The sequence below is a fragment of the Tenrec ecaudatus genome, chromosome 13 (genome assembly GCF_050624435.1).
Source record: "Tenrec ecaudatus isolate mTenEca1 chromosome 13, mTenEca1.hap1, whole genome shotgun sequence".
NCBI classification, from domain to species: Eukaryota; Metazoa; Chordata; class Mammalia; order Afrosoricida; family Tenrecidae; genus Tenrec; species Tenrec ecaudatus.
In genome coordinates, this window is record NC_134542.1 from 58,445,111 (window position 1) to 58,459,090 (window position 13,980).

The following is a 13,980-nucleotide window of genomic DNA, read 5'->3' on the forward strand; positions in this document are numbered from 1 at the left end:
AGTTGGAATTGACTTGAGGAAAAAATGGGTTTAAAACAAGGAGGCGAAGGAAACAAGGGAAAATGCGTAATCTAAGTTAGGTGATTTATTTTTTCATCTTGTACCTGGTCACAGCAAATTCTAGGCATGGTATATAAAGAAATCCTTACAACTTAGCTTGTTGAAAAGAAGTGCTTCATTCTATGAAGAACCCAAACCTGGCAACTGCCTTCAAGTTGATTCCCACTTAGTGACCCTATGTGTACAACACGGGTAGGGGACCTTTTTTCAATTAATTTTAATATCATTCTCAGGCCATACTAGCTGAGCATTTAATTAACTCACCTCTAATGTGATGGTTGGAACTGCTTCTCTTTGGTGAGCTGCACGATGTTGGCTGGTATTGCTGGACGTTCTCTAGCCCTGCACTACAGGGTTTCTGAGTAACTGCAGGGTTATTAAATATTTATGACAGCAGACGGCCCCATCTTTCTAACATTAAGCAGCTAGGAGATTTGATCTTTGGACCTTGAGGCTAGCAGTCCAACACCTCCACATTTGTGTTCTCCAAACTGTGGAGGAATTGATTAGGATAGGGAAATTTAGATAATAGAGACTGTACTCATTTACATTTGATTATTTCCTAGTTGGGTGAAGTGAACAAGAGGACAGTCTTCATGAGATGGTTTGACACAGTGGCTTCCACAATGAGGCTGGCGCAGCAGCGAGCGATGTTTCCTTCTGTTGTACGTAGGGTTGCTTTGAGTCAGCACACTCAGTGGTACCAACAATAATCCTGCATCAGTTTATTAAAGTTGGCATTGTCATTGGTTTCAGTATCAGATAGTTTTTGACATTGGATACACCTTGCTTTGACTTTTATCTGCTGTTCATTCGCTGTGCACCTTAGGCAGGTTGCATCAGCTCTCTGCATTCTCAGTTCTCATCTTGGAAAAAATAGGGCTAGAAATCACTACACAGTAATCCTGAGGATCAAAGAAGGCTGTGTAATTGAAGTGATTATTAGCAGAGGCTCTTTGTGGCTACATTGACTTATTATTTATTATGCTTCTAAATATAAATGTAGTTACTCTTTGGATATCTCAGCAACATGATTTTAATTGGATATAAAATCTATTAATGTAGATGGTAAGTTATTTTGTTACAGAGCTATTGTATATATGGTCGATCCTCCCAAATGCTTGCCTTTTAAAACACTTAATTGAACAGCAGTTTCATAATCTTGCTGGATTGAGAAGTGTTCTCTTTCCATGTTTTGTCCTTTATGCAGAGATGGAGCTTCATTAGAAAAAGGGCAGGTAGAGAACACTGGTTAATTGGGTTCCTGTTGGATTCAAGTTCACATAGGGTTCTATTGTATAAATAAATGCCTTTATAGAGTACAGCAGATTGTTCAAATCAGGATCTTAGCAAATATATTGCATTTATTGTTATAACTCTTAAGCTTATTTTATTCGATAGCATCTATTCCTCTCTTGTTTTTAAACCCTCTGTATTACTGGATATTTTGTCCTGTATGTTAAAGTCCACCGGCAATCAAAGTTAATTTTAATTCACTGTAGCAGCAAGGGAACAAGCACACAGTGGGGAATTGTAGGGCGTATTAAACAGGAACGAGGGGAAAGAATTTATTACAGAGTTTGTAGTATGAGAGAGCAACCCAGAGAACCCTTGTCAGGGCTTAGGCAGGATTTGTAATTTTAGGGTGATGCTGAAGCAGTCTGTGGCCATATCTCAGGAACTAGTTTGTCATCTGACTTTGGAACAGATGATTTGGACTGGCATAGGTTTCTGTTTTGCAAGTTAGTGGAATTCGTTTTATAACTGGTTTCTGTTTCAAGTGTTAAATAGTTCTTCAGAGTTGTCATCAGGGTGTTTTTAATTTATGAATACCCTTTTTGTGGTTACCTAGCTTAAGCTGAATGTTGGACCATTATCATCTGGAAAGGTGTTCAATCTGTGCAGTACTCTGTTCAATGGGTGCCAGACTTGTAATGGTAGTAGTTCTGGGCTCTAGCACCATGCTTTCTGGTCCTTTATGTTGTGTGATCGAGCGTGTGTTGAGTCCTTTGGTATCACAGCAACGGCACAACAGTACTTTCAGACTCTGGGATCACATTTTTGGCCATGGCAACAAGGACGAACTCTAGAATTAGGCTTATCATACTATCTCTTATTTATCATAATCTATAATTAGTGTTTCTGAAATAATAACCAAGTGACTTTTGCCATTGATTTGAATATAGATTACGAACTCAAATTTGCTTTTATCTGAAGAATTAGTTATATACGGGACTTGACAAGAATGAGAATTTTTAGAACATCGAGACTAAAGGTACAAGCTTCTACTAATCATGTAGAATGATGTTTTCCACAATGGAGCCATACATAGCTATATTTAAATTATTGAAGATAATGCTTGGTGGCTTTTGTAAAGGTTTGCAGCCAACAAATGAGGTTCCCATTCAAAACGTTTGTTCTCCTCATGCTTTATGTGCACTAACAAGACTGGCCTTTTGCTGTAGACACCCACTGCCTTTGTTTTCCCCTCTCAAGTTTTCATTTTTTATCTTTTCAAAGTAGCAATTTATAAACATCCTGTCATCTGGATGGCTCCATTTCAGCCTGCATTGGTGCTGGTGTTGGAATAGATTGGCTTGCTTGAGCGATCACAGAACATTCACTGTGGCAGTCTTCTCCTGTGATGATTGTCAGCCAGGAAACCCCCTAGAGCAGCCCTCCCTCTGTCCTGCACGGTTGCTGTGAGTGGCCATTGGCCCAATAGCAGTGGGTTTGCTTGGGCCTTTAAGGTGAGGAAATCGTGATGCATTTCATGATTTGTGTGAAATGTGCATTGGCCCCTTGTTGATCATTGAAGATTTGAGCCTTACAGCTAGATTGTGAGCATCACGTGAACCAGGACTTTTGTTAGTTTAATCCGTTAAGGTCTACTTCCTTTTCCCAGTGAAGCAATTATTATTTTATTTGCTGTTTAGTTGTTGTTGTTAGGTACGATGGAATTGGTTGTGATCCATAGGGACCTTATACGCCACAGGACGAAACCCTGCCCGGTCCTGCACCGTCTTCACAGTTCTTCCGTGCTGGAGCCCGTGGCTGCAGCCGCCGTGCCAGTCCATCCCCCTGAGGGCCTGCCTCTTTCCCTGCTCCTCTGCTTTTCCCAGCATAATGCCTTTCTCCAGGGATTGGTCTCTCCTGGCAACATGTTCAAAGTATGTGAGATGAAGTCTTGCTACCCTGGCCTCTAAGAAACACTCTAGCCCCACTTCTGAAACTGCTGTTTGTTCTTTTAGCAGCCCTTGCTATTTTGAATATTCTTTACCAGCACCACAATTCAGATGCACCCACTCTTCTTCAGTCTTCCGTATTCAATATCCATTGTTCACATGCATTTGTTGTAATTAAAATACCATGGTTTGAGTCAGGCTCACCGTAGTCCGCAAAGTACCATCCTTGCTTTTCAGTACTCTTCACACAGTCCAGCCCTTCTAATTACTTAGTGTATAATATAACTGAAATGACTAAGAATGGTGAGAAGATCCAACTTCGACACCTTTCCTGATTTTAAACCATGCAGTATTGTTCTGTTTGCACATCTGCCTCATGATCCATGTTTACGTTCCACAGGAACACTATAAAGTGTTCTGGAATTCCCATTCTTCTCAAGGTCATCCATAGTGTAAGACCCACACACTTGAATACCTTGGCATAGTCAATAAAACACAAGTAAACATCTTTCTATGTTCTCTGCTTTGAGCCAAGATCCATCTGACATCTTTTTCTAAATCCAGTCTGAACCCTGAGAGTTCCCTGTCAATGTTCTGCTTCAAATGTTGTTGCACGATAGCTGCATGTGATATCAGTGATACTGTTTTATAATGTGAACATTCTGTTTGGGTCACCTTTCTCTGAAATGGGTAAAAATGTGGACCTTTTCCAGTTAGTTGGTCAAGTAGCTATCTTCCAAATTTCCTGACATAAGCAAATGAGCGCCTCCAGTGCTTCATCAGCTTGTTGAGACATTTCAGTTGATATTTCATCAATTCCTGGAGACTTACTTGGTAACACAAGTTTAGTAGGCGAGTCTTTGTTTATATCAGAATAGACTAATAAGATAAGAGGCACTAAATGGCTCATACATACCCCATCCCCCGAGACTGATCTTACGAATTATTATTCTTATTCTAAATTGTTTATGTGAGTTGAAACAATAGGAACAGTTGTTCTGAAATGGAATTTAAACAAAAGTACCAGAGTTGTTGACATGATAATATTCTTAGACTGGCTGTTTTATGGTCTTTAAGGCTCAGGATCAGAGCAACTCTTAAAACAAAACAAATCAACCAGGAAGCAAAACAGCAAAAACAAGAAAAGGTTGGGGGCCATCTTGCCAGTCAAAATCAAGTCTGGACATTGCTTACTAATTAATTAACTTTAGAAGAACCCTGCTGTACATGGCCCCCCTCTATAAAGTTAGACACGTTGGCAGTTGTAAACACAAACTATGGTGTGTTTTAGATTAAAATTACATTTCATAGATTAAGGCTTTAAAGGAATCTTACATATATTCCTTTACTGATTTTAAAGCCATGTTAACCATTGTAATAGAAAATTTTCTTGATTTAATGATTTGTGTACTTCCCAACCACAAAATCAACCCTACATTGCTTTATAGCATGTCAAGACTAATTGGGTATAGCGTATCTAACCTGTGGTCTTGTGAAAGCAACATTTAACTGGGCACCACTAGACTAGGTTTCTATTTACATGCCTGCAGCTAACTAGTATTGTAACTTACAGCATTGAAATGACTTAGCTCCAGTGTTCTCGCTTTTATTAAGAAGGAATTGAATTAGATGACCAATAATGCACATTCTTGCACTATATTTTTCACGAAAAATTTCCCGATTTTATTCTGTTACTAGGGGGCATAGTCTTTTACTATGTTTACTATTTACTAACTTCTAATTATTTTACAATTTTTTTGCATTTTTTTGTGTGATTTCATTACCTTAGACTATAAACCATTTAAATTTGTGGCTCCAGTAAAATGCTTGAATGGCAGTTCTATACACATATAACTATTGATTCAGAATTTTGTAAAAATCACTGATTTTACTTTAACAGTTTAATATTAACAATTAACTAGGTTTAGTGTCAGTCAAATACGTAATTGTCAAGTGTATGTATGTAGTTTTAATGCTTTTGATCACATTGAATTATATTATTTTAGTTTTAGTACTTTATATTTCCTTGTAAAATACACTTAACCTGAGTAATTATATTAAGAATAATAGAGATTTCATACTTTATATGAAACATTGGATGTGCTCCATTCAGTTTATAGAATTCAGTTACATAGATTTTTTTTCCCATTAGTATGAGACTCACATATCATATACTTTCACAGTTGTGTTGTTTTTAAGAGTTGCGTGTACATCATCACACTCATTTCTAAGGCACTTTTCCCTGTTCATTATTTGCTTCCTGTTCCCCGTCTCTGATAAGCTATTACATCCATTATTAAAATACCAGGATAATTATTTTTGGATGTAGGTACCAGGTGCTTTCACGGGGATAGTTTGAATAAAGTTATTGGGCATCTATTTTTAAGTTGATTCATTTCTCTCAATATCAGACACATTACTCAGGTTTTCTCTCCCATGAAGAGGTAGTGTCTGAAACCCACAGCGGCAGCATGACAAGTTTGCTATGAGTCCGAATCAACTCGGTTACAGTGAGTTTTTGGTTTTGAGGGGTTCTCTTGTGCAGGGCTGTCAAACTGGTGGCTTGTGAGCCGCATGCAGCCCCCGAGGTAACTTTTTGTGGCCCACGATGCTCTGAAATAAAATGTAACGAGGTAATTGTGTGTATGGTATTGCCTCGATCTCCCCTAAGTGCTACTTTCTTCATACAATTTTTTTTCTATTTTCATTTTGTTTTTCTATTTCATTTCAGAGCATCATGGAACTAAAGGATTTACTGATTTAAAAAAAAACTTCAGTTATTGTGTATCTCTTTGCTTATTGGCTTTCTTTGGTATATTTTCTAGGTGATGACTGCAAGCAGGAAAGATACACTCAAGCGATCCAGGCGATTTGGTACTTGTTGTTTGCAAGAATTTAAGGGTCGTTAGATCAAGACAGTTGGCAACAGAAAATGAAAAGTAGTGTGGCACAGATAAAAGTAAGTGCTTACATCTTATAATAGATAAAGTAAACTTGCAGTCTGTTTCCTCATCTTTAAGCAAAAGACATCTATATCATTGTACCACTGGAACCATCCAGTAGAGATTATGCATTATTTAATGGACACACTTGGCCAGCTGAGAGTGAGAGTGGACAAGAGAGCATTCTGTCTGTGTGTGTGTGTGTGTGTGTGCATGCATTAGTGCCTGCACAAATCAAGGACGTGCGTGTGAGTAAGCTTATGCAAAAGAGAAAGAAATTACAGAACTTTGCAGTCTACTCTTCTGAGTCAACAGGAATTGAAAGACGGATTCCCTCCTTTCCTTGGTCTCACTGTCCACATGTTTCGCCGGTGGAACGTCTTAGTGCCTTTTTATATTGATAAATGAGCTTTTTAGTCTGTAACTGGTCATCTAGTCAACACATATTTATTGAATTGGTATGTCCAAGTCACTGTCCTTGGTACTTTATTTGAGTAAAACTGGAAAAAGAAAGCTTTGTTCTCGTGGAATTTACATGCTAGTGGATTTTAACATTCTTTGAGGGGAAAGTAGGACCCATTGAGAAGGTAGCCATTTGACAGAGGCAAAGAAATGCAGGAGTTAGCTGTGTAGCTCCCTGCAGGAAGAGTGTGCCAGGCAGTGAGAACAGCAAGCACAGGGGCCAGATGCTAAGTGTGACTGGTGCAGCTTGTGAAAAAGAAGGTTAGGAGATGAGATCAGAGCAGTCAGAGACACCGTTGACTCCAGCTGTTTTCAGAACGGTTCCTCTGTATATGAGTGTACTTGTTTGAAGAGAATGTCAACTACAGGGATCTACATTGTCATCCCCATCCACCACTTCCTGGGCCTAGAAATAAGTAAAGAGGAATGTGTATTGTGTGATTGTTAATCTGCAAATAAATATAACCATTCCTCATTTCATTCCTCCATCATCTGCCTCATAAAAGGTTCTCCTTTAAGGCGTACCAGTAGACTGACAGTTGGCAACTGGTTCATGGCCTGGTGTGTAGAGAGTTCTTAATAGACTGAAAAAATAGACCTGTGGACTAAGGCAGGTCTCCCTGCTGCTATCCTTTCCACCTTCCACTGGCAGGTAGCCTCTGCCAGTGTATTTCCAGTAGGTGAGGGTAAGTGGGTTTCTCACGAAGGTTCCATCTATGACTAGATACTTTCGCATATTGAATCCTACTCTGGTCCAGTGTCACACTAACGGTTACACTTCTCCAGGACAGCCTAGTAGATGACACCCTCTGTATTAGGACCTGGACTCTTAAAGACAAAAGCCCTCCTTTGCAGTGCGGACTCTCTCAATTGAGTCATGTTAGTCGAAGAGCTGCTGTCTTTCTCAGAAGCTTTTTCCTGCTGCCTTAGAACCTGACTCTCCGGGTGCACGCTTATGGTTCTGGCAGTCCTCTCTAGAGCGCCTCACCCCCACCCCCAATCTAAGAAGGGGGCTGTTTTTAATCAGCTTGATCTTCTCAGCTAATTTTCATGTAATCTTGCCTCTTTCCTTCACTCTGTTAGCCACAAACACTTCCACTTACTTATTCATTTCAGGCCTATTCTGACCTCATTGAAGCTCAGATCTTTCCTTGATGTCCTAAGGACACAACTGTTTAGAATCGTGACACTTCAGTTGAGGATTCCCCAGGTTGGTTGTTGTTCCTTGAGCCTTATTGTAGCTTCCTTATCAAGGTAAAAGCAAGCTCCCTGCTTGTTGTACTCCTTTCTCTAGATTTTGAAGACTAGCAGATGCTCATAGCCTTCTCTTCAGGCTTATTGTCCCACTCACCTTCTCACGTGTATCCTGTAGCTGAAACTGTGTATGCAAAACCATATTTGTTTTGTTTAATGAACAACAGAGAATTTTTCATGGGAATCCTGACTGTATATTATCTATTATGCTAGCGTATACTCTAAACTTCATGATAAGGGAAATGAAGAGACTCGGGATATTTGGATCACCCCAAGAATGGCTTTCAACAATTTAGTGATATCCTAAACCATCCACCAAAGTTCAATTGACATCCTTCCCCCAACATTATCACATAGTTCCTGTACCTTGGTGATTGCTCACTACTGTTAACCCTTCCTCTCTATGCCAATCACTTGGTATTTGATCACATTTAACAAAATCCTTCTGATTCACAACTTCTGTATTTTTGGTTTCTCCCTCTTGCTCACAGCAGATGTTGCGGAGATGTGCTAAAAGTCATTAGCACAGAATTGAGGCCCTTCTCCCTAATATAATCAAAATAAGTGGACTGCCTTGTAAGAGAAAAAATTTGGAACGCATAATCTGATATTTTTAGTTGTGGGATCTTTATAATTGTCTCTCTCTTAACAATATCATAAGGGTACTGAGAATCCCTCCTATCATTTGTATCCTTCAGAATTATCTGCACAAGAAGGTTATTGCTGGCAATAAGTCATGAGGAAATACTGTGATTTCTGCTACCAGTTTCAATTAAGTGAATCGTGTACATATTTGGTTTCAGATCTTGAAAGTTTTATGTAACCCTACATTGTATGTATTGAACACTTAAACATTGTGTTGCTAAGTAAAATAATTTTTTAAATTTTCTTAAATGCACTCGGAACAAGATTTTAATATGGTTGCATTTAGTTTAAAATAGCCAAAATCATGACTACTTTAAATCATAAATTTCGATTACGTCTCTTTAGGTTTTATTACCACCAGTCGCTGTCAGTTCTGATTACAGCAACTTCATGTGTGCCAGAATAGAATGGTACTCCACGGAATGCCAGTGGCAGATACATTTTCAGAAGTGGACTTCCAAGGAAGCCTGTCTTCTGAGTTAAAATTTTTATCTTAAGTGTTCACAAGCCTCCAACCTCAGTAGTTAGACTGTTTTAGCAATTGTAATGGTAGTCTCAGAACTGCTATGACTTTGGTAATCCTAAAGCCAGAGAAAGTGGGAGCCTGTTTACATCCCTGTGCAGTAGTTTTCTGTTTTTAAATGCTTCTGTTTCCCAAAAAAGTAGATAAGCATATAAATGTGCAAAACAAGTTATTTTTTTACCTTATATTTCAAGATGAGGTCATTTAGCAAATATACTCCCCACCCTTTCACCTTCTTGCTATAGTTACTTTAAATCTTAGAACACAAACAAAAGCATGTCAATCTGAGTATTGGCTTATTGTATATAAAATCGGCTACAGGGATCAATACTTTGGTTTCTTTAATTTGATTTGTTCTTTAGAATAATGTCCTCAAACTGTATTTTCTGTATCTTTGTAATGGTACCTTGAAGTTATTTATTTCCGTGTCCGTTTTCCAAAGAAACTGGCATCATACCAGTACCTTAACAGTGTTTCATTCCCTTTCGAAAAGTGCCATCCATATGTTGCAGACACTCAAACAGTGCTGATGGAAAACAAAATGAACTTTCGTAAATAAGCGTCTTTAATAGAGAGGGTTGTTTTTCCCCCGGCTGCTTGTTTTAATGTAGACTTAGTAACCTACATGAAAATTTGGTTTTCAAAGCAAAGGAAACGAGGGAAGTGCAGTATAATGGCACGTGAACATAACGCAAAAGTCAGCTCTTCACTGGAAACACGCGGCCTGTGGGTTTTGTTTTCCAGGAGAAGCTCTGTTCAAAAGCCCTCTGTCTAAGTTTAAAGTTTAGTATCTAGGAGGAAAATGTGAACTGGGGAATACCTAAATTTGAGAATTTTTTCCTACCTTGCATTTTTGTTTCTGGGGAAAACATAAATGACACGATGAAACCAACATTACCTTGTGTAACTGTGAAATTTGGTTCCCTCTCATGCGGTTCTGTTAAAGTGAAGTGATTTCTAAGGCACTTTGTATCATCCCAGGTACATATTTCCTTGTCTGTTTTTTTTAACTTTGCAAATAAAACTTGAAATGCCTCCTCTGCTTTTTTCCTTTGAAGCATTCTTCTGGTCATGACAGAAGGGAAAACTATAATTCATATCAGAGGACTTCCTCTCCAGAAGACAGGTAAGCACTTTGATTTGTTCTGAAATGAAAATTTTTAATAATAAATTTGTATTAAAACGATGGAAATACATTCATTATGTTTATTATAAATAAATTAATAAAACACTGGGAAGTTTCTATAATAAATGTAAGAAGTAAATGAGCTCATAGGCCCCTGGTTTTAGGATGAACAACTTCTTTTTCATGGTTTGACAGCCAGTTTGCTTCAATAAGCTTTAGGTGGAGTTTGCAGGGCGGCGGCAGCACCAGTGGCTCAGACATAACTGCGGTTAGGAGACTGGTACAGGATCAGGCCGGTGCTGGTGCTTGTGTCGCTGTGGGAGGAGCTGACTCCATGGCACCTGGCAACAGTGGAGGAATTCGCCTTGAACTCCACGTTCCAGCAAATAGCTCCGGGAGTTTGTGATATGTCAGGCGACGAAGGATCGTTTGAATAGCTCAGACACTGAGCACAGTGGGAGCTGGTGAATGGAAAACTGAGTTGGAATCAGCATTAGAAGTGCTGCTTCTGCTGTCAGCCACTATCTCTACGTAGTTGCATATTTATGAGAGATTTTTACATACATTTATCATGTATGGTCTAGTTCATAAAATGCTACCACTAGCGTGCACCATGCATTCATCTTAGGCCTTAAGTTGTGCCATGTTGTAAGCTAAGATCATTAAAAGGAACTTAGGAAGGGGGAAGCCTTGTCTAAACTGCTTCCAGTCTTCTGACTTCCTCTGAATTTCCTATAGCGTTTTTATTTCACTTTGCTAAGTGACTCTGAAATCTTTTGCTTTACAACCATCATATTGATTGTTATGGTTTGATACCAGCTACAGGATGCAGTTATATGAGTAAATTATTGTAGATCTGTGTATGTTCTCTGGTTTTATTGACTTTGAAGATTTAAACAACACATGTGATGCTCTTTTTCCATGCTAATAGAGTAAGTCTATTCTCGTTGCTGTCTTGCTAATGTAATTTGAAGAATAGCAGTTGATGAATATGGTTTTTTAGGATGGAGTTAAACTAGTGAATGACATTGGTCTCATTTGTATTATAGTGCAGTAAAATGGGCTGATTATGCAAAAGAAGTCATAAATAGGACAATTTTTGCACACTAAGTACAGATATAGTAGGGGGCTTCAGAGAGTTTATGGACAAACTGGAATTAAAAGATGACGGAACTTTACTAAGAGCTTTTGAAGCCCTATTATGCCTTCTATGAACGAGTTTGTTTTAAGTGAATTCCAGGAATCGTGTCTTTGCCACACTCTGGCAGCTTTGGGGACCATGGTTGCGTTGTCAGCAAGATGTATGGGTTGTTGAAAACTGGTAAACAACATTTGACGAGTTGCTCAGTCATAGGGTTGCTTTAGCACATTACCAAGGTACGACTTTCTTAAACTCAATCTTCAACAATGTGCAATTTTGATTTTCCTGTTTTATATGTTAGATATGCAGAACAAGAAAGATCCCCCCGGGAGAGAGATTACTCTGATTACAGATCAGACTATGAGTGTTCGAGAAGAGGACGTTCTTATGATCGTGGCATGGAGTCACGGTTAGTACTGAAATTTTAACTATAACAAAGCTGTATTCGTTTATGTTTTCCTTAAGCTTCATAGTAGCAAAATGGAAGCTAGCTTTTATTGGGTATTCTTAGGCACCAGCCTAATTTAGGATTAACTTTTTATTATACACAATAATTATGTGAAGCAGACAGTGTTATATATCTAGCTTACAGCTAACAAAACTGAGGCCAAGTGAAGCTGAGTAATTTCTTCATGTTTGTGAAGCATGTGGCAAGCCCAGGTCTGTCTGACTCTAGGGCCCCAGCTGTTAATCATAATTATATAGTGTGTTAAGAGTTGGCGTATGCGGTATTTTGAGATCTGTACTGAATGAAAGTAAACAATTTGTGACACAGAATGATATAAATTTAGTGTCTGTGTAATGGCTGAGAAGCTGCACATGGTGTTAGTATTCTGGAGTTATTTTCCTAAGTAAACATGATTTCCACTTGACTCGGGAAACTTGACTGCTAACGGGACCTACTGAACTTAACCGCTGGGGAGATGAGCAAGGAAACTGTAGTGAAGGCAGGTAAACCCTTTTTGTAAACAAAAAACAATAATAGATTGAGGTTTGGAAACCCATAGAGGTGATATTTAAGCCAAGTCAGAAGTAAGCATCATTTATTTTTAATTAAAAACTGTGGGGTGTTATAATTTCTTGTTATTAGTCTATATTGTCATTTCTTTTTCTACCTTGGAGGAATTAGTAATGATTTTTACAATTTGTATGATTCTTATATATATAAGAACATTAGAAAGAAGCTTACAAACCACACTAAAGGGCCTCTATATTTGCTTAGAAGCAAATTAAATGGGGAACGATGGGTCTGGAGCAGGAAATCAGCAGGTGGAAGCAGTGGTGGCATAAAGGAAAGTGAGGTGAGCTGTGACCTGGCAGGCTCACACAGGGTAACTATTCCTCCTGGCTTTGCTATTTATTAGTCTTCTGTTTTCAAAAGCTTGCTTCCCACATTCTAATTCTTTCCCAATTCTATATCCTTCTGATGTGTATCACATTTTACTCACCTCATGACTACCGAGACGATCCCTCCCACTGAAGTTTGATCAACTCTTTCAGCTTAAAGCTCATCAGTCTTTTAAGAAAAAGTATTTGCCACCCAAATTATCTTTTTAAAGCTTCCTGTTGTGATGATTCTAAACTATCAATTGAAATAACCCCACTAAAAAACTAGGCTTAGCTACTAGTCCCTTGATTAAAAACAACTAATAACATAATTAATTGGATGCCTATACATATTCTTTCTGTGCTAGGTATTTTGCATACTTTTTCAAATGTTCTTGCCAAGTAGACACTATTACTCCCAATTTACAAATAAGGAACTGTGTTTAAAGGGATGAAGCAGCTTCCCTGAGGTTGCAGTTGACATAGTTGATTTATCATCCAACTGGAATTTGAACTCAGTTTTACTTGACTCCAAAACTCATACACTTTGCACAGCTCTAGAAGTATACTGAAGTTATACTGGAGTATAACTCTAGGTGGCACATTATAGATGCATGCAGTCCCATTTTGAAAGCCCTGCTAGTACAAAAGTTATGGGAGAAAGACAAGGCTTTCTACTTTCATAACGGTCCTGGAAACGCACAGAGGCAGTTTTACCCTGTTCGATAGTGTCACCGTGAGTCAGAGTTGCCTCTAGCAGTGAGTTTGAGTTTTGAGGAACTTTGATTTTATCCTAATTCTGTCCTAACAGTCATACTGCGAAGTGAACAGGCTGTGTATTTTGGTAGAATGTAAAGGTTAACAGTCCAAAAGAATCTGAAGGGAAATAATTCTATTTAGAATCAAGTAAGACATGATTTCTGAACTATAAAGAAGCAAGCACAATTAATCTAAGGGCATGGTTTGATCAGATAGCCAGTTGCCTTACCTGATGTTTCTTAAGAGAATCATAACCCATGTCAATTCAGTCACTGCCATGGCTACATCTGGGAGCCTGGGACCTGACATGCAGAGTAAGTAGCAGTTCAGTTGCCAGTTTGTGCCTTATATTTGGAACATGTACTCTTTGGATTAGGAGCCCTAGAGGCATAGTAGTTACGTGTTGGGCTGCTAACTGCAAAGTCAACAGTTTGAAATCACTCGAGGAGAAGATGAGGGCAAGTTAATTGTCTTGCAAACCCACAGAGGCAGTTCTATTCTGTCTTACAGGGTCACTATGAGTCAGAATTGACTTGAGGACAGTGAGCATACAGCCC

At 38.7% G+C, this 13,980-nt stretch overlaps 1 protein-coding gene across 3 annotated transcripts in view; it reads left to right on the top strand.

Moving 5' to 3' along the window:
• CWC22 (CWC22 spliceosome associated protein) overlaps positions 1–13,980 on the top strand; it is a 60,750-nt gene that overhangs the window by 7,251 nt on the left and 39,519 nt on the right. For all 3 annotated transcript variants that reach the window (XM_075529023.1, XM_075529025.1, XM_075529024.1), the window contains exons 2-4: positions 6,071–6,204; positions 10,130–10,197; positions 11,640–11,747. In XM_075529023.1, the coding sequence (XP_075385138.1) occupies positions 6,178–6,204; positions 10,130–10,197; positions 11,640–11,747 (203 nt within the window). In that variant the 5' untranslated portion in view covers positions 6,071–6,177. The remainder of the gene's footprint in view (positions 1–6,070; positions 6,205–10,129; positions 10,198–11,639; positions 11,748–13,980) is intronic.